Below are 27,799 nucleotides of genomic sequence, written 5' to 3' on the forward strand. Positions count from 1 at the left end.
ATCATATTAAGAGAAATGTGCGAAAAAACAAAACCTACGTAAAAACTCTGGCTAAGCACCAACCAATTTTTACACATACAGAGTTCAGCCTTATTATATATCTTGCATTTCCGTTATCCACATGCATATTTTCCTGATAAATCCCGGCTGAATAGACAGGGGTGAAACCGAACCTCATATACATATAAAAAACAAAACCTTACAACTTCACAATGACATTTGCTTTGGTTAAAAACTCCCCCCTCCCCTCCCTCAGACAGACCCCCCCCCCTCTGAGTTCAGTTTCTGGTCGTCTCAGTCTGATCCGTCTCCAGTGTTCATCCCTCAGGCCGATCAGATGTTGTTCACCGGGAAACAGCTCTGAACTGCAGTCGTCCGTCCTCTGCAGAGAGGACATGATATTTTTGTTTTGACAGAGCAGAAAGGCCAATGAGGATGTTAATGACACAAGATCAATGTGCAAGCATGAATACAAAACTAAGAAAGAAAGAAATACTCTCAATCAATCTGGCATAACCAATACAAATGTTAACAATCTATAGAGATGCATTTCTGAAGGGAAATTAGAGTAAACATTTTTTTAAATAAATGTGTATTCTATCACATAAAAATGTATAAAATGTACCTAGTGTGTACAACTATTTATCCATTCTCTTGGGTAGTCAGAAATGGATCAGGTTACATTTGCAGGTAGATTTTGGAGACTTTTACTTTAAGTGCTGGTGGAAAACTGGGACATCTGGGCTTTCATGTGTAATTTCAAAGTAGCAATGATGTTTTTTCTTCGTAGACAGAACAACTCGTTACCTCTTGTACAGAACACTTAGCACCTCTGTACGGTTGCCTATGAATAGAAATAGAATTTGTGTGTGGATTTGAACTGGGATTTGTGGGTACCCAAAAGTTTGCACAGATCATTGAATATATCATTTTTATTTTCACATAATACACATTTGTCACCCTTCTGAGTCGTGTTTTTAGGAGACTTTGTTATAAATGGCACATAATTGCTCAGTAGCTGGGCCTCATTTGGGGATGTGCACAGAGGCAGAGGTACAATCATTGCAATTTTGGGCATCTTGACAACAAAAAGCCACAGAACTCACACCGGTCCCTCATCAAAATATCACAGCTTCAGGCCATCAAAGTGTGGGCTGGACACACGATTCGGTATAAGTGATAACCCAGTGAGACAACCAATCTCTATTGCACCTTTACTAATATTCTATATCAGTGGAAAGCATCCTCGGCCCCTAACAGCAGATAAACTTGCTTTCGTGCAACCGCAACAAATGTTCTATAATCTCTGGCATGTTTCTGGAGCGTGATCCAGCTCTCAGTTGCCTTGTAGCGTCCCTGCTTGCAGATAAGAGCTCTTCTTTGTGCATTAAATCTGTTCAATTTCACTTCTCTTCTGCCTCATGATTTCAGTCCATGAAGGTTCCGGGGCGGCTTCAGTTCCTGCGTCAGCGTGCACGAAGCCCCGTCGCCTTTCTCTCAGAGAAGACTACAACTCCTGCTGGGATCAAAATGGGACCAAAATCGGAGCCAATCATACTTCAAAAAGTAATTATCACTTGCCAAACAGTATCAGAGTCAGACACACATTTAATTCATGATTACAGTAAACTGCTTCACCGAATAGAAAAGCAGCAGGGGCCAGAGCTCGAAGAACATCTGCATTAAAGAAAAGGAAATTGGAAAAACAATGTCAGATCAATGGGATTTTTATTAAAACACTTTCCGAAAAGTTTTGACAAGGTTCACTTGAAGAAAATACATTAATCCAGCTTGTGGTTTTAACAGCCCTATTGAGACTTCCTGGATTTTAATAGTATATGGTGGCTTGTAACTATATATATATACTATATTTATATATACGTTTTATGGCTTCTTCACTTAACTTTTTATGACTCCAGATTATTCTTTTTCCTAATGTGTCTCAGTGGTATTGCTCATGACTGCTCATGAAGCAAGTGCAAATCTGAAGAATTAAGTGCAGCAGTGCTCCTGCTTATTATTGAATGTGCACAGTATTCATCACATGACTTAACCCAGATCCCTTTGTGAATAATAGGGCGATCTTTATTGTTGCATGTGGGCAATAGTTGTTCCGTTTCCTCGGTGCTTACTGCTTTGAAAAAGCTTAGTAATCGGAATCTACAATTGTAAATAACTCTAATTTAAAAAGGAGGAAACACAGCTCAGTTTTTTACATTCAGCTGCATGCACACACCAGGTCTGCAAAGACAAACGGCACCTTATCGGTCATTGGTACGTGTGGCGGACGCTTAAATTCACCAGCTTTCATTATTCTTTCATCAGTTTCACCAAGTTTTCCTCTGTAAAGGAACTGTTACATTTGCTACATGGCTCTAGTGATGCAGCAGGCTACTCGCAAACCTCCAGGGACTTTCACGATAAATTAGGCTGCGTGATAAGAGCTGCAGAGGTTACTCCGCTCACCCTAAATACCTCTCTTTTGACATTCCTGCTGAATCAATTAAGTGGTATGTGCTCCGTGAGAACTCAGAGAAAGCCCCCTGTGGTACCCTGGCTGCTTCCTGATGTAATAGAGGGCAACTTTTACCTCAACAGCCTGGGAGACTGAGAGTTTGAGCACTGTCAAGGTCTAATCCACCAGACAATGTGCTTGGGATGCCATTTGCCCCCTTGGTATCCGAGGCCAAGGTGCATGTGCTCCGTGCTGTGCTGAGGTAAATGCAAACCTCAGGCACTATAGAGTTGGGCCTTCTGATCTGTATGAAAAAAACAGTGTGTCAAGATTTACCATGTGGGAAAAGACTTTCATTTATTTCAGGACTGAGTTTTTCTTTGAACCTGCAGTTCACATAATTCAGAGTTCACAGAAGACGGGAAAAAAGGAAATGAATTCAACAAAAGATCAAATTGATTTTATTCAAAAGAAAGGTCTCTTTTTTAGAGTAAAAAGCTTTAAAGATTTTTCTGTGTATTATTATTCTTTTTTTTATATAAGAACTCAATTATTTTTTATCGAATGAATTTTGAATGTCGGCACAACCTTGTATCTCTATCAGGGAAAGACTATTGAGACAAAACATAATTTACACATCATTTTCAAAAAAAATTTAATTACATAAAAGCAAAAACTGTTTCCTTACAACTTCATAGACAAGAAATGTGATGCGATTATTTTGTTAAAAAGCGAAATCTCAAAACGACAAACTACGTCCGAGCCATATAGCACTGTGCTGTTTTCAAGAGAAACGTTCAGACAGCTATCAGCCTCGTTATCTTCCCTCAGCAGACTAGTGCCTCACGGATGAATCATGGATGAATTCCTTTATTAAACGTGGCCCATGATCTGTGTCCTTACCCACAATTTCAGCTGTTTATTTATGCTCACATCGAGTCGACCCTTCATGGCTGGACACACATAATCTTATTACGGGTTTCAAGGTTGTCTAGGTGAAATTAAACGTGAGTGGAAATAATGACTGTATGTTCGCTTGTTTCACAGCTTTTCCCTGTGTTGCTACATCTTAATTCTTACCCAGGGCAATATTGGAATCCTCATGGTACACACACGTGCCCGCATACACACACACACACACACACACACACACAAACACACAAACAGCAGGAAACAGGCTAAAATTAACAGCGGCTCTTTGGTAATGGGAGAATAATACAATGGGAGGGGGTGTGAGGGATTGCAGATTGTGAGTGCAGATAATGGTCTTAGATACGAGATAACAGGGATATCTGCGACTGAACATTCTGCTTGGGGCAACAAAAAAAAGACGTTTTTCCTTTTTCATCCTCAGCCTGAGAAAAGCAGAGCACGCTCATTTGTTTGTGTCTCTGACGGAGGTGTTCCAGATCCAGGCTCCAAGGCTAATGACACATATGACTCTTCACAGGACAAGCCTGGGCCAAGTGAAACTTTCCCCGTGCCCTGCCTCGACAGGTCATACAAAGAGAGAGGCCGATCTGCCACACAGCAAGGGCAATATCAGATTTAGCATTCGTTCCTCGTCAGCCACACTTGGTCAGAAAGTGAAGAAATGAACCAGACGCGTAACTCTTTTAACACTTTCAATCTGGATTTACTTAACACCTGTTCTCTGGCAGGAAAACACATTTCAATCTTTATTATTATGAAGCACAACCTTGATTCCATGTTTTGAGTGAAACTCGGTCAGACCCAGATGAGAGTGCAGCTGTTCTTATCGAGTCGGCCCCCTCCCTCCAATCTTTAGTTTTGTGAAATTTAGGAATGCATAAGCAGGAGCAGCTGCCACCTTGTTCCCTTTTAATGCAAGTAAAACATTTTATTTGACTTCTTTTAAATATATCGTCCTTCACCTTAATTCCCTCTTTTCGAGCTATGTTCCTGAATATCAACAGGCCACATGTAGACAACCCTGCAGAAGAAATGTGTTGTGCTGTCTACGGACTGACTCAGTAGTTCACACTCTACAAAGAGAACCCTCTGAACTCTATCCTCTCCGACGGTCTGAACTTTCCTGAGGTTGTGTGTGCCTGAAGTTGCTCTCTCAGATCACTCCTGTGTTGTCTTTGAGAGCACTATACCAGAGGAACAGATCACTGGATGCTCCAGTTAAATATGAATCCAGGCTTTCTCTCCCGCACCCGCTCTCTCTTGTGTCTCAGTCAGTTTCCATGTACATCATTTAAATTATGAAATTACTGTTATCGATGCCATTTAGCCAACAAAGGGGAAGGTGGTTTCTGGTAAGAGAAGATCTCCATGGAGAAATACCACACTGATCAGAACAGATACAAACAAAGAGAGTTTTAAAAGCTGAATCCTGCTGGGAGAAAAAGCTGATTATAAATTTGGAGATAAGAAAAATGCAAGGATGGTGTGTGTTCTCTGACATCACCAGTCGGAGCCGTAACAATGTGCATGGGCCTTGTTTGCCATCATCAACAGACTAATCCTCTTGCAGTAGCCTCCGAACTTCTGTCCACGGTGAATTTGCGTCCACCAACAAAATCCAGGAAAATTATACAATCAGTCGGCGCTTGGGTCTCAGGTATACAGGACGTGTGTGACCCAAGTGTCCACTTAAAATCAATTCTCTGCCTTCAAATTCTGCAAACAGGCTTTTTCCAAAATATGTCCAATATGCATTGCCTCAGGTCTGTCTACCAGTGGTGAACACATCTTTTCTTTAAGCTGTTTCCCCCACGGACCCTGAAAACTGCTCTTCATCAAGATATTGACACAAAAAGAACAATCTGCACATTCGACTAATGAACAGTATGAAGCCTGCGCTTGCATTGCTCTTTACCTCTGTCCTGATTTTTATCTGTTTGTTTGTTCACAGGATTATGCAAAAAAAAATTACTGCTGGAAGAATGTGGTATGGGTCAGGAAAGAAACCCATTATATGGTGCAGATCCAGATAAGGGGGCGGATCCATTAAAAAATATACATACTTTCTTTAACGTTGTTGCTTGTCATTAGGGTTTTTTTCAAAATTTTCCTTGAGTTATCAGAGAATCATTCATGTTTCTTGATGGAAAAATTCTGACATTTAGGGGACTGGTATTATGTATATATATAGAAGAAAAAACCTGGATCAAGCTAATTTTATTGTGGTTTGATAAGGGAACTGTTGGGCCTTGGTGGAGGTACAACTTAGATCAAGTTTTAAATTTTCAGTTTAACTCTTTTACATTTTTATTTAAAAGTTGTGTTGTGTTCTCTCATCTTATGATTACGTTGGCCTGATTTAGAAGAAGTTTGCTAAAACCTTTTTGTGATGTACAAATAAAATTGCCTTTTCTGGCAGCAGACACTGTCATGGTTAAAGCTGCTCTATCCTCTCGTCTCACTTTCACTGCTCGATCAGGTAATTCGTGTTACACGCTCTAACGACTGTAAACCTGTTTTAAATCCTTTTTTTTTTCTATCTCACTTGTTCTGTCTTCCAGAGTCTACTTTTGGCAACCAAACGCGTTGTCCACTGTTACACACTCTGCTTTTTGGCACTTGCATGCATGGAGCTGTTTGTGCACGTGTGCTGGCTCTGTATGCGATGATACAATTAGCTTACCCTCACTCTCTTTCCGTTTCTATGTACCTCAGTGTGTGTGTCTGAGTCTGTGTGTGTTTGAACAAGTTCTCACACCCTTGAGAGGGAGGCAGGTTTGAGCAGCAAATTTGTGTTAGAAAAATAGGGAGATCAATAACATCCTGAGAAAAGAGCAACCTCAGGGATGAAGCCGCACCACTTGAAGCGAGAGGAGAGTATTGCGCATATCTTTATTAAAACAATGGATTTCAGCAGGGGATATCAATCTATTTTTCACCACATCCTGTGAAAAAGATAAACCGCACAAAACGTGCTTTGTTTTTCAAAACTCAAATACAACGATCAACGAAAATTATCCACAGAGATGTATTTATATTTGGATGAAATAAAAAAAAATTGTCCTCGAAAAACACAATCCCACACTAACAGAGCGCGGGTTATTATCTGGGGATATGTAATCTGAAGAATTCCTCATTCTAACCTAAAAAAAATGAAACGGTTTCTACAAAACACTCAATATTTCAAGTTATTTCTGCAAAATTAGAACATTATAAATAATTGAGGGTACTTTGTCGTTATTTACTTTTGGCTCACCTGTATTCTTAAAATATATAGTTATGTACATTCAGTTTGATCCCCATCAAAATGAATGAATAAAGGAAACTGTCAGTAATCAACCCACAGTCTTTGATGATCTCCATGATAACAGTTCACAGGTTGGTGGCCTTGATCTCCCCCCTCTCCTCACTCGGCTGGGTCTTCTCCCAGCCCTGTCGGATGCGGGTGAGGGTGCGGTCCACGCAGGGAAGGAGGAGCAGCAGCTTGAGCACCAACACCACAGACGGCACGATCAGGCAGAGCATGTAGCCCGGAGGAGTGTACCATTTGTATGTAGAGGGACTGAGAAATTTGTTCCAGCCGTAAATGTAGCCATGCGAAGTGCAGATGAACAGGGTCAGGTGGCCCAGTTTGGACTGAGGGGAAGAAAACAGGAAAATATCAAAACACTAGTGTCACATTTTGGATAAGATAAGATCAATTTCAGTCTTATGTCTATACAGTAAATATTCAGTCAGTCTGAAAGGTGGAAACAGACAGCTTTACTTCAGATTGAAGAACATTGACACACAAATCCCTCACACTCACACTCACCCACAGTGTTGAGTCTTCAATTGACCTCACTCTAATGTGCATGTCTTTGGACTGTGGGAGGAAGTGGGACCCAGTCATGGTAGAACATGGCGAACATTCAAACTCAACGCGGAAAGGCCCCAGGAAAGCGGAAATAGCAGGAACCCTCTTACCGAGCTGTGACAATAAATAACTTAATGTAGAGAGAGTTGTCTTCTAACCATAAGGTCGCTGGTCTGCATTCTTGGGCAAGATACTGAAATTGCTCCTGAATGCTGTGCCAACAGTGTATGAATGGCGTGTAATGGAAAAAGCGGTGCGTATAGAGGTGCTGTATGAATGTGTGTGAATGGGTCAGGGTGAGTTGTAATGCAAAAAGCTATGAGTGGTCGATAAGAGTGGAAAACTCTGTATAAATATACAGTCCTTTTAAAAAAAGAATAGGTACGGCGAGGTCCGTAGGTGTGAAAGTGAGTTTCAATGGCTGTCTGTGTATATCTGCCCAGCGATAGACAGGCAACCAGGTGTATACATCAGCCCACCCCCCAACCCACCCTAAAAGGACAAGCGGTACAGATAATGGATGGATGATTAAAACATATTCAGAATCCAGCTGTCTGAACCAAACCTTATTCAGAGTTTGTTGCTCTGACAAGGTTTAAGATGGACGTCTGGATATTTTCCAGTGCTCGTGAGGAATCCTCAAGCATCATAATAATCTCAAAATATAAATTGTTTCTTAGCCGTTCCAGAATAATTGGTTTTGTAGCGCCGGTGGCCTTTGAGGCTCGGTTATTGTTAATTACTTGGATAATGTGCTTTAATTTACATTTTTAGCGTTTGTCTGCTGATGTTCTCATCCTCCGCGCATTACAATGAGTGCAAACGGCACAATAAGGAAACATTCATATTAATGTTGTGCAGTAATGAACTGTGCCCTCGTAATGAATCTTATTTAACCTGTTTAGAAAAGAGCAAATCCTTCTGCTGCGAGTATTAACACGAGAAACATACAATTCCTTTTTTTAATTCCTCGACCATAACTGCACCAAAAACATGAAAAATACAGATTATATTGATACTACTGTTTTTTATACATATATATATATATATCTTTCATAACTCTTCCCACCAGATCATATGGATTATCTTGACCTTGACCTCTATCTCTGAGTTTCATTCCCTATCTGGGGTCTACCAACGGATCTGACCTTTACACAAATGGACCTGTGACCTGCATTAACAATCTCCTCCCTGGGGATTATACCAGGTATAATAATTCTATTTAATGAATAACTTAACATTTAAAATCCTGGGCTGAAGTCAGCCAGGCCTTCGCTCTGTGTGCCTGTGTTCGGCAGTTGGTTAACTAGGCTCTGGGGAAGTGAGTGCCGGTGACATATTGCCTCTACAACAGTTTAATGACTCTGAAGGAAACTTGGAAACTCCAAACACAGACTACAACAAAGAAAGATTATCAAAACACTGATAGTAGGCATGTGACTGATCATGTCTAAAGGCCTAAAGGTGAACACAAGCACACACACGCCCACACTCCACACTCCACATGCACATAAAGCACAGCATGTTTCCAGCTGCGCTCTGACCTGAATGAAGCTGAACTCTCTCCAGCTGAGGGAGCCTCCCACCGAGGGCAGGGATGTTAGTCCTAGCAGGACGTAAAGAAAGAAGCCCAGGATACCCAGCATAAAGAATGAGTCTGTGCCCCATGCCTCTGTGTCATCAAAGTAAAACGGGGTGGTTTTATTTTTCTTCATCTGCGAGACAGAGGGAGAGAGAGACAGACAGACAAAGAGACACACTGTGAATCTCCTACTTAATGAGACTTTCCTGCCGCGTTCCTCGATGCACAGGACTGCAGGAATGGTGCAAGAGGTTGGAGCCGGCGTGCTGTACCTCATCCACCACCAGCGAGATGAGTTTGTGTCTGACGGAATAGCGAAGGGGAGTGATGAATGTGTAGATGGCGTGGAGAAAAGCAAAGGCCAGCGCAAGCAGCCCCATCTGCTTCCTGCACACCATCCAGCGGTCCAGCCAATCAGGGAAACGTCTGGAACATACAAAAGTGAGCGAGGCTCTTTACACACACACACACAATTAATTCGCAATGTGAACATTTTAGTCGTGTTCTGATGTCTGACTTGTATTTGGTTCCTCTGTAGAGCTGAAGGACAGCAGCTATGACACCAGGCAGGTAACACAGGGACAACATGATGAGTGACACAATGGGAAACACCTGGAAGAGGAACAAAGTGCACATCTTCTGATGGGAACACTAAACGGCAGACAACTGGACACTTAAACCATGAGGAAGCAAATCTTTACCTTGTTGCCCAGGGTGACCATGATCCTGTAGGAGATGTCTTTGTCCTGTTCAACGTACGCGTAGATGACGTCTCTGATGAGCAGGTAGAAGAAGAAGAAGGCGGTGAGGCCGACAGCCACAGTGAGAGGCAGCCTCCACTCAGGGAACAGCCGCAGAGGGAAGTCCTCCAGTTCTCTGGCCGCAGACAGAGACCCTTTATCTAGAACTGTGAGACCCAGCTTGGTGGCCATATCTGCTACTGCCTTCTTTGCTTCTGCACTGTCTCCACAAAGGTAAACCTGGAGCATAGAGGAGTGGGATGATTTAAAAAGAGGCTGCAAGTCAGGGGATATTATACATTTATGGTAATGAAAATAGACACCAAGGAAAGAGGAAAACCAACGATTAGTTTGTCCATCTGTCACTTTACTTTTTCAATTCCACACAGGAATGTACCACTCAGCTTCAAACCAGGTTCCAGTGAAAAGAAAAAAATGGTTTTACATTTGATCATTCTGGCCAAATAATGTGTTTTAAAGGTGAAGCACATCAGGTTTTAGAGAAGATTACTTAAACATGAGTAAACTGCACCACCATGGACTGCATATAAGAACGGAGGACATGTCCGTTTATATATATTAGTGTATGGGATATAAAGTCAGTATAGGTAGTTCTTATCAGATTATATTTTTCATAAAACTGATTGACAGCTGAAACTGACTCGTGATTGGTTGAGCGTGTGCATCGATGGGGTTTCACTAAGGTGGCTCCATGCCCCGATCTCTACTGTGCGGACTCTGGATCCAGATGCACAAGATGGCAGCGTTTGTATCCAGGATATTTGAGATGAAATTCTGTATTGTGAGAGGAATTGGAGATATGTCATCTATCTTTATATACAGTCTATAAAGGGCCTCTTAGCAGCAGGATGATGTCAGTGGAATTTAAAATTGGCTCATTGCACTGAAGGAACAGGTCATCCAGTCCAACGCTGTAGTTGTGATAATTACTTTTTTATGGCTCATATACAAGATAACAGTTCTTATTGAGATGACTCCAATGTTTGCTTTCTCATTTCAGTTGTAATAAAGGTCCCAGATATGAATTCATGGTCACTTTTGGTAACCTTGGATGCAGTGCTTAATTTGTAAATCACAAGGTGTCGGAACGCAAAGTATATATGACAGCGCAGGGATGACGAGACGGGCACAGGTCCCGGAACGCATACAGAAAACGGTGCTGAAAAAAACATGCAAATGCCCACTGACAATGCTGTGGGACTTACAAGCCTTAATTTCAAATAATATCCATGGTATAAATTTTATGACAATAATTTAACCGCGTTCACATTCAGCACTCGCAATAGGAATGCTGTTGACAGCAACAAGTAACTCCATCAGTTCATCAGGGATGTCTTTTCCATCCGAGTCTCTGTGTTTTCTGTAGGCCCGTATGACTTCGGGCGGGTTGGTAATGTTAAAGCGCAGGCACAGCGACTCAACCTCAGTCTCTCCATACAGCGCACCTGCGTCCTCGGGCCAGTACTGTGCGTAAAGCACCTTCAGCTCCTCAATTAACTTGTTGCACAAGTTGCAAACACAAAAATCAAATGAGAGATGTATTACAAAACGTCACATCAGCGGCGGTGTGTCTTTAGCCGCCGCCGCCCTGGAAGATGTAAGGGGGGGTGGGCGTGGCGGCGCCGGCCCACATTGCCTTCGCGATCGACTTATTGGCCACTTGTAAGGGATCTCATTTTTTTTTGGCGTGAGAAATTGGATGTGTGTCACACACCGAAAGCATGAGAGTTGGCAGCTCTGTATTAATATTTTTTTCTATATGAGAGGTACCGGATCAGCCCAAATAAGTCCCGGAACACGGGCAGGCCAAAACCAAGAGGTGCCGGATCCTGTTCCGGCATGATCCGGCACAAATTAACCCCTGCTTGGATGTTTTCAAAACATCTTCAACACACTTAGTAATTCCCAAAAAAAAAAAAAAATGTGCCTTTCTTCAAAGATAAAGAAATATTAAAATTTGACTGCAATCTACCAAGCTTTTGTCTTTCAGAGGGGAATAATCACTCGACGATGAGCGTTAGATGACTCAACAGCCGTGTTTGGAATATCTAGTGCATTCCCGCACCGTGTACACTTACAGTGTCTGTCTACTAAATTCCCCGAATTGTGTTGATCTCCCCACTTTCTGGTTCTGTCTTTTTAAAGACGGAGCCCCCTGGACGTCCTCGACTCCAGTATGTAAAGACACATGCTTGCTATGTATACGCATGCCGCTCAATATGTAATCCCATTTCTAGATCTCCCCACGAGGAGGCTTATTATCACGCTCACAGCTCTGTGATGAGACGATTAAGTTGTTTGTAGAAGGGGCGAGAAAAAAAACAGAAATTCTGGAATCACAAAAAGTGATAGCGATGGAGACGGTTGGAGAGGGTGAGGGGGAGAGAGAGCAGTTTGACAGGCATATAGGGGGAGTCAGTAGGATTGAGCAGTTTTCCCCCCAGGTGTGTGTATAAGTGGACCGGGCAGCCAGCCATGTCTCCCTACATTACTGCACCAGTAACAGCAGGGGACGGCCGACAGACTAAATCTCCATCTGAATGTAAATGCGACGGAGCCTCAACCCTGCTGTGGATCTGATCAAATTGCTGGCTGGGGAGTATAACGCACGCTTACAAGCATGTGCATGTGGACATATACTGTACCTACACATGCACAGACAAAGACACACACACTCGAACACACCACTCCTGCTCTCTCACAGCTACCTGTTTTCAAAGAAAATAGAGCACTGCAGTGGTATGTGTGCGTGTGTTGGTGTGTGTGTGTGTGTGTGCGCATGCAGGGTTGTTTGTGTTGAAGAGGATTCGAGGCAGATTCAGGTTTAGTCTCCAGAGGTTCCGGCATGTTTGTGTTTCTCTTTGTAGCTGTGAAACGGTAGCCGCAATAAACATCGGTCTTTCGACTTTGTAACATCATAAAGTGTGTTTGTTTGTGTGTTTATACAAGCGCTGGCCTCATTTTCTCCTGCATTGTTATGGAAAGATGGCAAAATCAATAATCTGCAGCAACACAAATGAAATCAATCCCTTTCCCAAATTTCGCCGGGTGTGTGGTGAAGCGACGGTCTCCCGTTATTGAGTGTGAGAGACACTTCAATTGTATTCCAGGAAAAGGATGAAAGAAGTGATTGTTGCTCGCAGTAAAACATCATGTAAAAGATCAAGATGGTATCTTCCTCTGCTTAATGTCTTTTGTCTCCATAAGCTTCGTGCCTTTGATTCACTTTGAACCAACTCCCATCTTTTCACAGATCCCTCACTTCCGTTCCCCCCTCACCTGCTTTCCAGCCAGGAGTCCGTTCTGCAGGGCCCAGGCGGACAGCGTGTTAAGGCCCTTCACCACAGCAGCTCCAGGAACCAGTCTGCAGAACACACAGCATGGACTTTACTTGATATTGTTACAGATACACAAAAAGGAAGGAAAGGAATGGTCCCAAAATTGTGAAAATCAATGTTTCCCCTTCAAATGAATGGGTGCACAGCCGCCCGTTCTCACGAGGGAGCAGCAGTTCTGTAAATGTCTTCACTCCTTTTTGGATTCAGTGGTGAGTTTTGATGTCTCATTCTCTAAGTGGTGTTTTGAAGCACCTTCCCAGAAATATTTTATTCTCACAGATAAGACACCTCACAAAAACGGAAAAGCGAGGACACCATACTGTTGTAAACGGTAAAACAAAATGTAAAACCAACAATATATTTTATTTGCCCATATAACTTGTGACACCCTTCTTTGTTACCTTTGCAGGTAGGTGGCATTGGCTTCTGGGTAGATACCTTTCTTCAGGTTGTTACTCAGATCCACCAGCACCTATATTCAAGCATCAGCATCAGAGGAATAGATGAAACAAAAAGGAAGTTGAAGCAATAACTCTGAACTCATCTCTTACATATTCCATTCTTTGTTACAATATAAAAGACACATCTGGTTTTTCATTTTCCAAAACTTTAAATATTCTTAAGTATTATTATCACAATGTAATCTGAGTTTTATTATTCCTGTCTAAACACGTTTTATCTACATAATAATTAATTTGACATATTTTACGATAATACCGAGCTGTATTTTATTGTATTTTGGTTATTCTTTATTTCATTTATAATTTAATCTTTCAAAGTAGTGACATTTTTTTGCCTTGGTTTTGTAACATTATATACAGTAAATACAGAAGCGATGTTTCTTGTAACTCTTTTAACAACTTATCTGCTTCAAGTTAAATGCTTGATATCAGATATATAAGTGGACACATTTACAGATACATTTAAACACAAAGTAACTATTTTAAACTAAATTCAATAAATCATTCAACCCAAACAGTTACTGTGGAACATGTAGAACAGTAAGAAAGAACCAGGGCAGTGATTAAGACCAAACAAGCTTGAATCATTAATAAAATTACTTGAGAACAAAAAACTTGTTTTATATCACTGAGGCAAGTTATATTATATTCCTTCTTTAGAGTCAAGACGTAACTTAAGTACTAATACAGTTAGATGTCAGCTCCTGATCTGTGCCTCACAAACTACCCTGGATTTTTTTAAAACCACAACATCAGGCAACACCTTGGCTTCACCTTTCCTTTGAGATGAAGTGTCATCTTCTCGAGGAAGTCATAGTGTTCTCTGTGAACACAAATAAAGATGAGACTGGCGGAGTGGGCTGCTGCTGCGTGGCTCATCACCTGCACAACACACATATTCAGGACACATGAACACGTCTGAGCCGCACAAACACAATTCTTTTTGCACATTTTGTCCCCAACAACAAATCCCCAAGTCCAGTGTCATGCAGTGTTTTGTACCTGAGCTCCCTGAGGCAAGGGGCCACAGCTGTGAGGTCTGCGGCTGCCATACACCACCCTGTAGCCAGACTGGAGCAGACACAGGCCCAGTGAGCGACCCAGGTCCCCCGTCCCGAAGATGCACAGCAGATCGGGCTGTGGGGCAGCCGCCGGGCCCAGAGGATGCAGGATCATCTCCTCTGACTTGCTACCAGTCACTGTCATGCTCACACACTGATTTTAGATGTTCACCGTCCCTTCAGTTATATTGCTGTGGAATCTGACCTGTACACTGCCACTCCCTCTTCAACTCTGAGCGTGCACAACATGTGATTTTTGCCCGTTGTAAATGTGTGTGTGTGTGTGTGCGTGTGCGTGTGTGTATCCCAGTGGGGACCTCAACTCTAATACAAACAAACCAATGGGGACTTGTGTCACTGTGGTGGAAAAACCGTGAGAGTCCCGACGTGGAGAGACAGCTTTAAGTGTCAAGACCCAGTTTTAGGGTTAAATTAGGTTTGGGTTTGGGTTAAATGTAGACATTCATTTTTTATGTGCTATCTTGAATGCATATTTAAAATCAATTTCCCCACAGGGATAGTGAAACGTGTGCAGGAGTGTGCGAGCGTTTATTATCTGATCAAATTGGAGCATTTGTGATTGTGAGTCATTACTCCAACCGATAACTTTATAGTATGTGTATATATTTTATTGCTTGGGCTTTCCTGAGATTGATTAAAATCACAGGACTTTGATCTCTTAATCAGGTGTATGGTTTAAGATGTGACCTTAGTGGAGGTTACGTTAACTTCAGATTCTTATTATTTATCATTTTATCTCTTCTCAGAAACACAAGGCCAATATCTAGTTCACTTGGAAACTTCCTTTTACAACTGACGGAAAGATAATAAAAATCTTATGCTGCTGCTTTCCAGGGTTGCCTTATTCTATTTCGTCTGTTTCCACTCTAGACATGGTGCCATGTGGGAGAAACAGGCCCACAGATTCATTATCATTTCAAAACCCACTGTTCCAACCAGACGACTAGGAAGAGAATTTGTGCAGATTTAGAGCTCATGTCCTCATGGCTAAAACATCTGCAAAGTTGTGACGGAGACAGACTCAACAGAGCAAAAACGAAGCTTGACACACGTGTAAGTGTTTTTGAACTGGCTGCCTTTCCGCTTTATGAAAACACGTCTTCTTTGGTGTGTGTGTGTGTGTGTGTGTGTGTGTGTGTGTGTGTGTGTGTGTGTGTGTGTGTGTGTGTGTGTGTGTGTGTGTGTGTGTGTGTGTGTGCACTGAACTGGGTCAGGGGGATCGGAGCTGAACAGAGTCTCAGCTGTGACCTGCAGCACCCGGGGAGCTGGCTGTGTGGACAGGGTGACTACCTGGCTGTAGAAATGACATGTAGCATCACATCAACTTTACCGACCATTTGCACCGAAATACTCCTCTCCCCACAAACGCTGCTTCGCTGGAATCACAATGTGCATATACACGGACTGCGATATTTATGGCAGACAGGCAACACGTTACCTCAGGAGCTTTTACACTCAAGTCCATAACTAAAGCATTAATGTCTACCTGGGGGGATATGGCAGCAAAATGAGAAGTCATTTTATGCCTAACCTTTAAGGCATCCATTCACTTGTGGTGTTGTTAGAATAGGCCTGATAGCAGATCCACTCAGATGACTCATTTACTTGCTCTGCCTCCCGGACATCTCTCTTTTCTTCTGCTCCTCTCTTCCTCTCTCTCGCTCAACTGCCTTCCCTCTTCATTTCACTCTGTGCCGTCCTCCGGTGTTTGCCTTTCTTTCTCCTTTGTCCTCCTCACACTCCTTCTCTACGTCCCCAGTGCTGTCCCACCTCTCATTTCCAATCTATGTCTAAATTAACAGCTATTGAGTACACTGGGTAAATTCAGCTGAAGCCAGATCCAATGATGTCACCGGGGTCATGTCCTCTGTCTGTCTGTTTAACAAAGACCCCCCCTCCCCACCTTTACGCTTAAGTTCACTTGCACACATTCAAGGCTGAGCACTTTTTTAAGGGCACATTTTCCCTCCTGAAACCTTGTTCCAGGTAGCTCTTGAGATTTCAGTCATGGTTGATGTGGTGTCACCTGTGGTTACTGGGAAAGACAACAGGTGAGTTTTGATGATTGAAGTTCCAAACTGAAATGAAATGAGACGTGTATAAACCACCGGGGGCAGTAAACACCCGTCAAGCTGCAACTGGTGAATCTGTCTGAAGTGCACTAAAATAAACTGTTGGATAAAGATTCGCCAGGCCACAGTGTTACCTCCACCATGGAAACTGTGTTTTTAGCTGTTTGTCTGCATGTTTGTTTGCAGGATTACGCTAAAAACAATGGACAGAACCACTGAACTTGGTGGAAAGACGCGGACAGGAATCAGGGTGAGGACAGACACTATCAAATGTTGGTGCTGAAAACAAAATCTGGCATGTTTAGGGGACTGACATCCATGAGTGTGTGCAGTTTGGTTGCAGATCCGATTAAAAAGCCAGATTTTGTGAATTTGAATGTGGTTTCACAAGGGGACTATTGAACCTTGACAGAGAGACACATCAGCTTTAGTCATCTGCATCACATGTTCATTGTTTCCTTGAATCCCTTTTATAGAATCTTTAAAAACTGCATTACTTGATTTTCCTGCAACTTAGCTGAAGTGCAACCAGCTCAAGAGAATAATTTCATATTATTACTACTATAAAGCGTGTGGAAGATGCATTATGAAACAGTGCTACACAGTAGGCGGGTATGCCGCAAAGAAAGCACTCATATGAAGTTATGATTCTGTTCACTTGATATACGCAAGTCCAGTATTCGCTCTTGCTTTAGATGTATTTTTGTATTTTTTCCTGAGGAAAGTATCTGACTATGTACGCAAGTATATACCTAAACCATTTAGACAACAATCTGTTGTTAATAAAAAAAGAGTTTTAAGGATTAAATCCTCAACTGACACCATCACGTGTCAAACTATAAATGAAGCCATTACCTAAAATAAACAAATTCATTTGACTGCTGGAGCTTGTTGAGGGCGATGCACTGCCCGGGACGAGACATCGCCTGAGGGGCTGATTTCAGTTGGTGTGCAGTCGAAAATTTGTCTCCAAATGGAGCATGACACACTCACACACACACTCACACACACACTCACACACACACACACACACACACACACACACACACACACACACACACACACACACACACACACACACACACACACACACACACACAGACACACACACACACACACACACACCTGTAATAGGTTGTTCAAGACCTGAGTCGTTGACGTTGACCTGGGAAGTAAAGTGAGGAGTTCAAACCATGTGAATATTTTTTGATTATACGAAAGCATCTTGCGACATTTCAGTGTTACGTGCTTTGGGACATGTTAACAAAAAACGCACGCTGAAGCACAATTTTGGACACCAGGATGAAGTTGCAGTTTACAGCTCGTTTGAGAAATTGTATCAGCCTGCAGTACATTCCTGAAGATGGTACATGCCAAAGAGAACATTAAACATTTATTCTGCAAGCTTTGTGAACAAAAATGCAGAATTCTCATTTGCAACTATTGCTGACAACACTGTACTGCATGCATTGCAAGCAAGAGTGAAGTGCTGTGGTGCTGAGGCTCTATTCCCAAACGGAATTATTTGGGAGTTTCCAGCTGTTTCCAGCTGTCAGAAGGCTGAGAATGATACGAGGCATGTTTATTAAAGACGGATTGAGCATGCATATTGTACGCAGATCCATCCCGCTTCAATGGACAAAAAGAAGCCTGCAGGATAGATGAGTTCTGAGGGATTTCTATCATGGCTACTATCGTAATGCATTAGGTATGAGGTTAAGATTGAGGTTGAACTAGATAGATAGAAATAAAGGTGCGGCGGCACAGAGAAAGATATTGTATGTACAATGAGCCACAAAGATAAAACAGAGAGAATAACAGAGAGAGGACTCCAAAAGAGAATCACAGGATACGAGATCAGAGTAGAAATTCTGCCTCAATACAACAAGGGTACTTGTTATAACCAAGAATTCCCAAAATTATTCTATAAATATTCCATTAGCAGCTTTCCAGACAGACACGCTTGGGATGCTCATTATGAAACACTTAGAATAGGTTTAAGAAGAAACAGAGGCAGTTTGGATGAAAGTGAAACCTATTTCTGCAGATGTTTGATGGAAATTGCTGCTCTAGGGCTGATGAGATAAACAAATTCATATGCTCATGTGCACATGCATCTCTGAATGTTCTTCTATTAGTTATGTTTGTGTGACTTCCAATGTGTGTCATCGCCTATGTGTGGTGTTAGTGACATTGAATGTGTGTGTGTGACAGGGTCGCATTATCACCATACCATAAAGAAACATCTTCCGAACTCAGAGAGCCTCGTCCTCTATCTCTGCCTTTACGGGATGAGCAGTGACTGCACGTTTGATGTTCAGAATCTTATCTGGCAAGCCAAGCGGCAGAAATCAGAGGGAGGGAGGAGCTGCTTGAAACTGCAGATTTCGTCACACATCGCTTATTTCAGAATTCAGCCTTTTCAACGACCCAGGGGACTGTGACACTTTGAAAATGTCTCCACAAAGACAATGCTTGCTTTGGACTGTCTCATCCCATCCTTGGAAAACAAGCTTTGACAATCTCTTTGGCCTCATCTAACTTCTTCCTTTCACTCGTCCACCTTGTGCCACTGTTTGTGTGTGAGAAGATAGATGATGCTGCTCTGAGTCATTGTGGCTGCTCTGAGAGCTGAGATTCAAATCTCCTATGTATCTGTGTCTGTCTATATAATCATATCTCCCACAAACAGATGTGGTCTGCAAATAGCATGCGTCCGCACAGCTCCCTCGCTGGCTGCAGGGGAATCGGCAGCCCATTATGAGGCTGAAATAGGCCTAAAGAATTTTTCGCCTCATCTCCTCAGCCATACCTCCAGTCGAGTGAAAGAGCTGACAAGGTAGGAAAGAGCTGACACAGAAATCTAATTCTATAAGGATGAAAACCTCATATTCATCAGGGGTGCAATTTCCCTGAGCTGAATTTTTTACCACAGGAAAGATGAGGGAAGAAGAGAGCAGGCTAGCGCAGCATGTAATTTGCACAAATTTAATGAGCAGTGTGGTGATTAATGGTGATTAGGTAAATAGTTGTTTCTATGTACATTTCTTTGCACCAAATCTATAGTTAACAAGGGGAAAACATCCTGCTAACAAGCCGGGCCGCCATTTGCTCTCATTCCACTTCAGACTGCCTTCTGGGATACAATGATTGAGGAAAAATAATTATGAGCCAGCAGGCCCGTTAGATCAGCAGCACGGTAACTACGTTTAATGGAGGCCTTGTCTGTCCCGTCAGTCTCTATATCTCTCTCTGTATCTGATAACAACGACTGAGGTTTTGAATAAACCGTCGTGGCCTAATTTCGAACTCTGCAGTTTTAAATGTTAATTAAAGCTGCGAGCGGCGTCGACCGGGGCCTCGCACCACCGAGCCTCTCGGGGCGCTGAACGATTATCATACTTCAAGGTGAAATGCAACATGAGGGCAACTTTGGTGGATGATTTGTAGGGGGTGCTCTCAAGTCATTTTAACACACTCATGCGTCTGAATAGAAAGATGGACGACATGACAGCTCCCCATCAGTGATGCCAAATTGTCTCAATCCCCTCCCCCAAGTGGTTGGCTACAGTATAGATCATAAACCCCGCCTCCTCAATTTAGCAGATGAGACGTGGGCAATACACAACAAAAAAAGTATTTTTGTCAAAGGGTGTTTCTGTCATTTTAGGTAGTTCTTATCACATGGATGTATGTCCAGTCATCTTGATACCACCACTCCGTGCCCCGGTGGCTACCGTTCAGAATATGGCACCAGATGACGCCATTGATGCAGATGGCATCATTCGTTTGTGGGATATCTTGGCTTCATTTCTGGTTTGTGGGAGGAAGTGGACATGCGTCATCCACAGTCTATGCACAATATGACCAATAATGTCACCCCGACACAGGCTTTTGAGCACAGATTTGTGATAAAGTTTAATTAAGAATAACAAATAAAACAGAATGTAAATCATTGCAGTTTCAATGTGGCCCTCATACCGTTTACTTGAGTCCAAATTAAGTCTTTAGATAAACGCTTTAAACAAGGAATCCATTCAGCGATATAAGAGCAAGCATTGTGTCATGTTGCAGGATAAGCACCAATCAGAAGAGACTTTCAAAGCTGTGTCGTAGGTATTATGACTCTTCGTCCATTGGAAGTAAATAAAGATGTCATGTGACATTATTGTAGTGATGATGCACGGTGAGTCGGTTGGGATGAAAATATGTTTTATTTAATCTTCTGCCAACCTGGGGGACGTGGTTATTCTTGCAGCTGTGACAACAAACATCGCTTTGAACTGGTAATTTTCACCCAAACATGGCATCAGATCTGAAAATGTTTATCTCTGTAGATCTGGAGGACATTTAAAGACAATGCCTTTAGTTTGTTTTATCTTTTATTGTTATAAAGTGTTATAATAGCCCCAGAAATGTTTGTAAATCTTAGCTGAGCTCCGGTGACGGTGGCTTTGCCTGATCGGAAATTTACCTCAGGTTTTGAGAAAACATTAAGTAATATGAATACATGAATTATGCATGTGAACTGACTGACTGTGGGTTGTTTCATATGAGCGACAGTCAGTCAGTTTGATGTTGATACTATCCGAGCAAACTCTCCTCACACCCATAAAACTATGTTTTGTGGTGATTTCAAACAAACCACTGACGATTTATAGAAAGAGAGGTAACCCGTATTTTCTGCTCGTGCTGCTGTTATTTGGTGCCGCCCCCCAAAACAAACTTTACTGAGATGGAACCCCAGAGAATTTGATTAAACCACTTGAGACATGTTTGGTCTCCTAAAGTATTTTTTTTACTGTCTGCTGGTGGCTCATTCTATCTACCAGCACAACCTGTCTGTGTATTCTTAAGTATCTGTTTGTGTGTCCATGTGTCTGTGTGTCTGTGAGTCTGTGTGTAGGTGTGTATGTATGTTAGTAAGTGTTGTCTGTTTGTCTGACCACCCGACTATCTCTGTGTCGCGAGTGTCAATGTGCTTATTCAGAGGGAAACATGATTTCCAGGGATTTGCTTTAAGCTGAAGTGTATTGTGATGGTAATGTAGGAGCTTTGTTTCTTAAATTTTTCCACAATTGCAGAAAAAAACCATTCCCAGAAATACAGAACAATCCGGTGTTTCCGCTCTCTCGTATTCTTCTGTGGAAAATACAACCGTACACACTGTCGGCGCTGATAAGACACATCGGATTCTCACACATTCTTCTGTCCCATGTAGGTTTTTTAAAAGAGGAAGAGAATTATTCATTGTCTCCTGCACTAATCTGTACGTCTGTTAAAGCTTTACTTCTGTTCACCGTTCAATGTGATTCTATTATGCTCTATTGTGCCGAACATTTCTACGCTTTCATTCAACATGGTTTTTCCAAACAGCAGATGGCTTGCTACCAGCGATAAGAAACAGACATTTAGCAGATAAATGAATAAATAAAAAATGATGATTGGGTGCAATATCTAATATTCATATGCCGCCAGGCTGCTATTAACACAGACTATCGCTGGTTTCATTGTGTCTTTTTCCTTCTGAATGTCTTTAAGTGTGTGTAAGGACGGTGGACTAAGGTTTTTCCATTGTGAAGCATTGCCCTTCGCTGCAGCATGTACACCATGTACTTCATATGTACGCCTGATTGTAAGTCTTTAAAAAGCAGTGTAAGGTCTATTTGTTAAATTACTAAATATATATATCAACAAGAATTATGATATTTTTAAACGATAGAGACTTGCAGTTGGTCAAGGATCAATCAACCGTAAATAAACTGTTTTTGAAATACAGCTGGCTTTCAGTTTGTGTGTGTGTGTGTGTGTGCGTGTGTGGGTGTGTGTGCCTGTGCGTGCATGCTTGCATGAAGATGTGTTGATCTGCGAATGTGAGATAAAGAGAGAGTGTGACAGAAAGAGTGAGAGATATTATGCTGGCGTATGTCCTTGTCATACGGGAAAAATTATATTTTGAAGGGAGCCCAAATAATTAATGACTTGCGGCAATTACTTGTTAGAGAAGTCAAGCATTAACGATGTGTGTGGATGTGTCGGTGTGTGCGTCTGTGGTTGTGAGAATGTGTGTGTCAGGGCAGGCTGTGTCCTTGCTCGGGAGCCGGGTGAAAAAAACGCAGCACATGCAAACCTGAAACGGCAGGTGTCTGCAAGAACAGGTGAAAATCACACGCTGGGCGATGCACCTTGCTCCTCTGTGTGTGTGTGTGTGTGTTGGTGTGAAAGAGAAACAGAAAGAGAGCGATGGCAGGGAATGTATCCATGACACTGTAGGTTTACATTAAATTCTATAAAGTCCATCCCCCATCTTCTGTTCACTTCATTGTGCAAATGATTGACCTATTAAGAGGGGTGCAGACAGAAAAGGAGCCGAGAGGGAAACACGCGTTCAAAATTGCATTAGCTGCAGATTCATGTGTGTGCATTTGTGGGTGCGTGTGTGTAGGAGAGTAAGGAGCAGAGAGAATTTGTACAGTATGTGTAGGTTAATTGCTGTGTGACCACTTTGAGAGCAGAGAACTCTGACCTGTCGCGGGTCAGGCATGGTCTTTTCTGATTGGCTTGCACAAGAGAAACTGTATAATTACTCCGAATACCCTTGGTGATGACCTCTGTACTCAGCAGAACACACTCCAGCTGCACTTATAGACACACACACACACACACACACACACACACACATACACAGACACACACACACACACACACACACACACACACACACACACACACACAGTATTGTGCCCGGGCCAAAGTCCAGTGATGCAAATTTCTCACTTTTCAATCAGTCCTTCTTGAAACAAAAATCTTGTTTACTCCAAAATTCATTGGTAAGACTTCCACTGCTTTGCCGACTTAAGTTTGAGGAAAATTACAACACTCATAGAATTTGTGGAAGATTGATGATATACAAGATATACGGATGATTATACACAGTATCGTGGAGTATGCTGAGAAGTGTATGTTTGTGTGTGTGTGTGTGTGTGTGTGTGTGAGTGTGTATGTGTGTGTGTGTGTGTGTGTGTCTCTGCGTCACTGAGGACACTAATCCCTCCGCCTTTGTCCAGGTCACGTATCCTGTCAGGTAGCCATGGAGATTCAAGGGGAAAAGCCAACGGAACGCCTTTGTATCAGCAGACGAGTGTAATTAGTCTCTGACTTCCTGGGCTATAAATTGACATTTAAGTGTCATTCGCACTCCTCAGTCTTGGTTTGTGTGTGTTGCTACACAAATGAGCGTGTTTCTGTGCCAGGATTCGAAAAAAGAACTACCTGTTGCAAACACACACTGTACAGAAGCCTGAGGATGCTGTTGCCTCTCTCTCCGTGTCATGTCTGAAGCCGGTCATGATCTTCCTTGACAAGTTATGACAGAAACGATGACATGATAGCATATCATCATGGCTGGCAGACCCCCGAGAGAACGTCTGACTGCACTCAATACTAAACAGATAAGAACATGCATTGTGTTAGTGTCACATATTGTAACGTATCATGATGTTTCCTAGTGATGAGAGTTGTATCGTGCTGCTTCATATCTGGAAATACCTTGTATTGTTTGCAGTAACACACCTTGCCTCTTGGTAGATCTTCTGCATTGTGTCTGTGCTGAGGCCGGTTTACCCAACAGCAGTAGACATGTCCTGAGGACCGTGTGTGGACGTTAACATTAAAGACACTTGATATTCCTTTATATAGGTGTGTGTGTGCGTGTGTGTGTGTGTGCGTGTGTGTTTCTGTGTGTGTGTGTGTGTGTGTGTGTGTGTCTCCTTCGCTCTACATTAATGCCATGGAGGAATGTGTGAAAGCTGTCAGCGAACATCAGGTTCCTAAAATAGACACACCCCATGGGGACAAAATGAAGAGAGAGAGAGAGAGAGAGAGAGAGAGAGAGAGCGAGAGAGAGAGAGCGAGAGAGAGAGAGAGAGAGAGAGAGAGAGAGAGAGAGAGAGAGAGAGAGAGAGAGAGAGAGAGAGAGAGAGAGAGAGAGAGAGAGAGATGGCAGAGCAGGGATTTCACATTTGCAAGACAAAAAGCCCAGATTCTGGGACAGTGACAATGATTAATTATAGATTAGAGATTACGGTAAACAGGGAAGCACATATGTGCGCGCACAAACACACATTTTCTCAAATCCACACCGCTAAACTCACACAGCAGCGAGCTCAATGCCTTGTGGAGTTTCTGAAAAGCCTCTTGTCATGGCACACTGGAGGAAGGCCAAGTGCCAAACATGCAGCACATCACCTTCTGAATAAGACATAAATGAGTCTTTAGAAAACAGCCTCACACTGAATTAAAGGGTGAAAAGTTGAGTTTTATGTATTTATGAAAGTTAAGATCAAGCAGCAGACAGAAACCCTCAAGTAATGTGCACATGAGGGAGACCTAAGAGGCTCACAGTATGTATTATCTATAATATACACACTCTAAGACATATACAACCACAGCTTTCAGGGTCAGAGTTATATATATAAAGATTTTAACAAAAAATATGACACATGCATCAGTCATTGAAATCTGTTTTAACTTGATCGTCATTAGGAGATTGAATTTTAATCTAATTGCATAGTAACGGTTATAATTTCAGACCCCTCTAGATTAATTTTGAATTGATCTGCAAGAATGAGATACAGAATGATTGAATTGCATCTTACACACACACTTGTTAATGGTTGAATTTTTAGGTTTCTGAAGTGAAGGAGAAAATGGAGGCAAAGGTTTGAAAGGTTTGCAGGTTATTTTTGCATTTCTTTTAAAAATCCTTCATTAAAATCATGCATACTTTCCTATTTGCTGACATTTAAAAAAAAATACACAATATTTTTTCCATCTATTATCCCAAAATCAAACTGCGTTTACACACGAGAGCTAAAATATGCCTTTGTCTTATGTAAACCAACGTCGTCCTGTGATTTCTGCCTCAATAACTGAGCAGTTATCGGACCCCCATACTTGCTGTTTGTCAACTGTGGTTGATAATGGGATTTAAACACATCATTTACTCATCATTACTTAAATTAAAGTACCTCCTGAAACTTGCTTGACTTGTATAATATAATTTTTCTTTCGATATCTGTTTAATCTGTCAATTCTTCATTCTTCTTGTTTTGCCCATAGTCATCCTTGTTGATAGTACATTTCATCCATTCCTTTTCTAGAGCACACATCCTCTGGGGGTTGTGTGTGTAGAGCTGCAGCTGCCACACAATGTCATGGGAGCTTATTTTTAATGGGTTCACTCAAATGAAAAACCACAGTTTTCTGTGATCCGAAACTTGACCTTATCTGCCTCACATTCCTTTGCTTGTTAGTTTCTTCTTTGTGTCGGACAGACGGACAGAATGTATCCAAAGAGAGGCTGGGCCGAGAATCACCTCATATAGCTGAACTGTGAGAAAACAGTTTGCCCCAAATGTACCAGTTCGAGCTAGCTCTGTGTTAACGCTTTTTCACCCCTAGTGTGTGTTTGTGTGTCTATGCGTGTGTGTGCGCTTGTGAGTGTGTGTGGAGGTGCCCAGGCTGAAATAACACGGCATAATTATTTTGTAAAAACTTATGTAACTGCTTTTTCTTTTGTCTTTCAGCTCAGACTCGTGCTGAACTATTGACCCCTTTGCAAAGGGTTTAATAAATCTTACAAAAGACAACCTTGTCTCAACCAACTTTGTTGAAGTAATCCACGGACGGGCTGGAGTTTGAGCCATGATCACTCTTGCTGTGAGGTGACAGTGATAACCACTATCTTATCTGCACATAAACTGCAATGTCACAATGATAAAGTGATATTTAATGAGTCAATATAGTTGTATGCGTCTTATTACTAATTGTCGTTTTACATTTGAATGTAAAGCAAAACATGTATTCACTCGAAGGGGGAATTCTTTCAGAGGTTTACAATGCAAAATATTCCTCTGTAATGGAGATAAGTCTTAAATCCTATTTAGATATATATATATATTAAAAAAAAACACTGGTGTGGTTTTGCTTCACCAGACCTTAACAATGCAGGTCTTCTCCTTTCACAGAGGCACATGCTGCACTGGCCTATAGTTCAAGATGAATACCGAGCCACAGAGAGTGATTCATGACACATTTCTTAATGCTTTCCTTCAGTGTATCATTGTAACACAGATTCTCCTCTCTGCAGATTGCATTTCGAAGGTGCGCTTGACATTCTTCATGTGTCCATATGGTGTTTTTTTCCCTTTCTTTGTGAAGGCTGGTATTTTCTCACATTGTAACACATCTTTTGAAGACAAAAAAACATAATGTCAAAGTTTCAGGTCAGGTTATTCTCTCTTCTCTAAGAAATTTACCCACATTGTAGGAGGCGAAAAGGAGACAAGGGTTTAAGAGACTCTTATAAAATGACATGGATGAATCGTCTACTGCAGTATTAAAGACGAGAAAGAAGGAAAGAATACGAGTGTGTAGAGTCTGAGGGAAGGAAAGAAAGCGCGGGCACAATCATCAAATCATCATATACTGGGAGCAGACTGTCGATGAGGGAACATGAGCTATCTCTGCCTTTCCACGCAACCCGTTGCTTTCCTTACAGGAGTGGTGGATAATTAAAAGATGGACTGATAGCATGGGAGAGCAAGAGGACCAGGGAGACCTCATCTGTTCTCCCCACTGTGACATAATTAAAATAGAGACTTTATGAAATCATTCACAGGATTCATCCAAGTGCACGTTTTTTTTTTTATTCACATTTCAAAAGTACCTAATCAACAGAAATCACTTTCACACGTAATGACTGTGCTTGAGACGAGGGCCGGTTAGAGACCCGGGGTATTTTATGGGAGCAATCACGGGTGTAGTTTAATTGCTTCAGGCTGAGAATTGAGAGGTTCACTGTGTTATCGGGGTCTCAATATAACCAGAGCATGGTCCTCAGGGGAGTAGTTACTCTATTTATTCATTGCACTTTTGTTATTACGGCAATGCTGTTATTTATATTTCTGCAGAAATGGAGTATGTTTGTATGTTGCTGCAGAAAAGGTGTAATTTTGCATTTCATCTAATAGGCTGATATAAAATGGTGTAAATATAAGGTTTCACACTGATTTAAGTTTACAACGTCTGTGTGAATATCGGGTTGTTCAGGGTTAACTTCACATACTGTTGTTTTGTCTGCTGTATTATGTTGCACTGAGATTTCATTCTTTCATTAAAGTTTATTTATTTGTCTCATTGTGTGAGTAGAACATTCCACCTCTATGAAAAATAATACATCATTTTCACAGACACTTA

The 27,799-nt window shown here is 41.9% G+C and overlaps 1 protein-coding gene across 1 annotated transcript; it reads right to left on the minus strand.

Annotated features, from left to right (window-relative positions):
* Positions 1 to 6,760: 6,760 nt before the first annotated feature.
* Positions 6,761 to 14,592, minus strand: LOC133014556 (metalloreductase STEAP4-like). The gene is made up of 9 exons (XM_061081823.1): positions 14,389 to 14,592; positions 14,161 to 14,268; positions 13,327 to 13,397; positions 12,867 to 12,951; positions 9,528 to 9,806; positions 9,344 to 9,438; positions 9,099 to 9,252; positions 8,789 to 8,959; positions 6,761 to 7,024 (listed from the first exon to the last, which is right to left on the minus strand). Exons 1-9 carry the CDS (start codon positions 14,590 to 14,592, stop codon positions 6,761 to 6,763), a joined length of 1,431 nt encoding a protein of 476 aa, XP_060937806.1.
* Positions 14,593 to 27,799: the final 13,207 nt, after the last annotated feature.

The sequence above is a fragment of the Limanda limanda genome, chromosome 11 (genome assembly GCF_963576545.1).
Source record: "Limanda limanda chromosome 11, fLimLim1.1, whole genome shotgun sequence".
Taxonomy (NCBI): Eukaryota; Metazoa; Chordata; class Actinopteri; order Pleuronectiformes; family Pleuronectidae; genus Limanda; species Limanda limanda.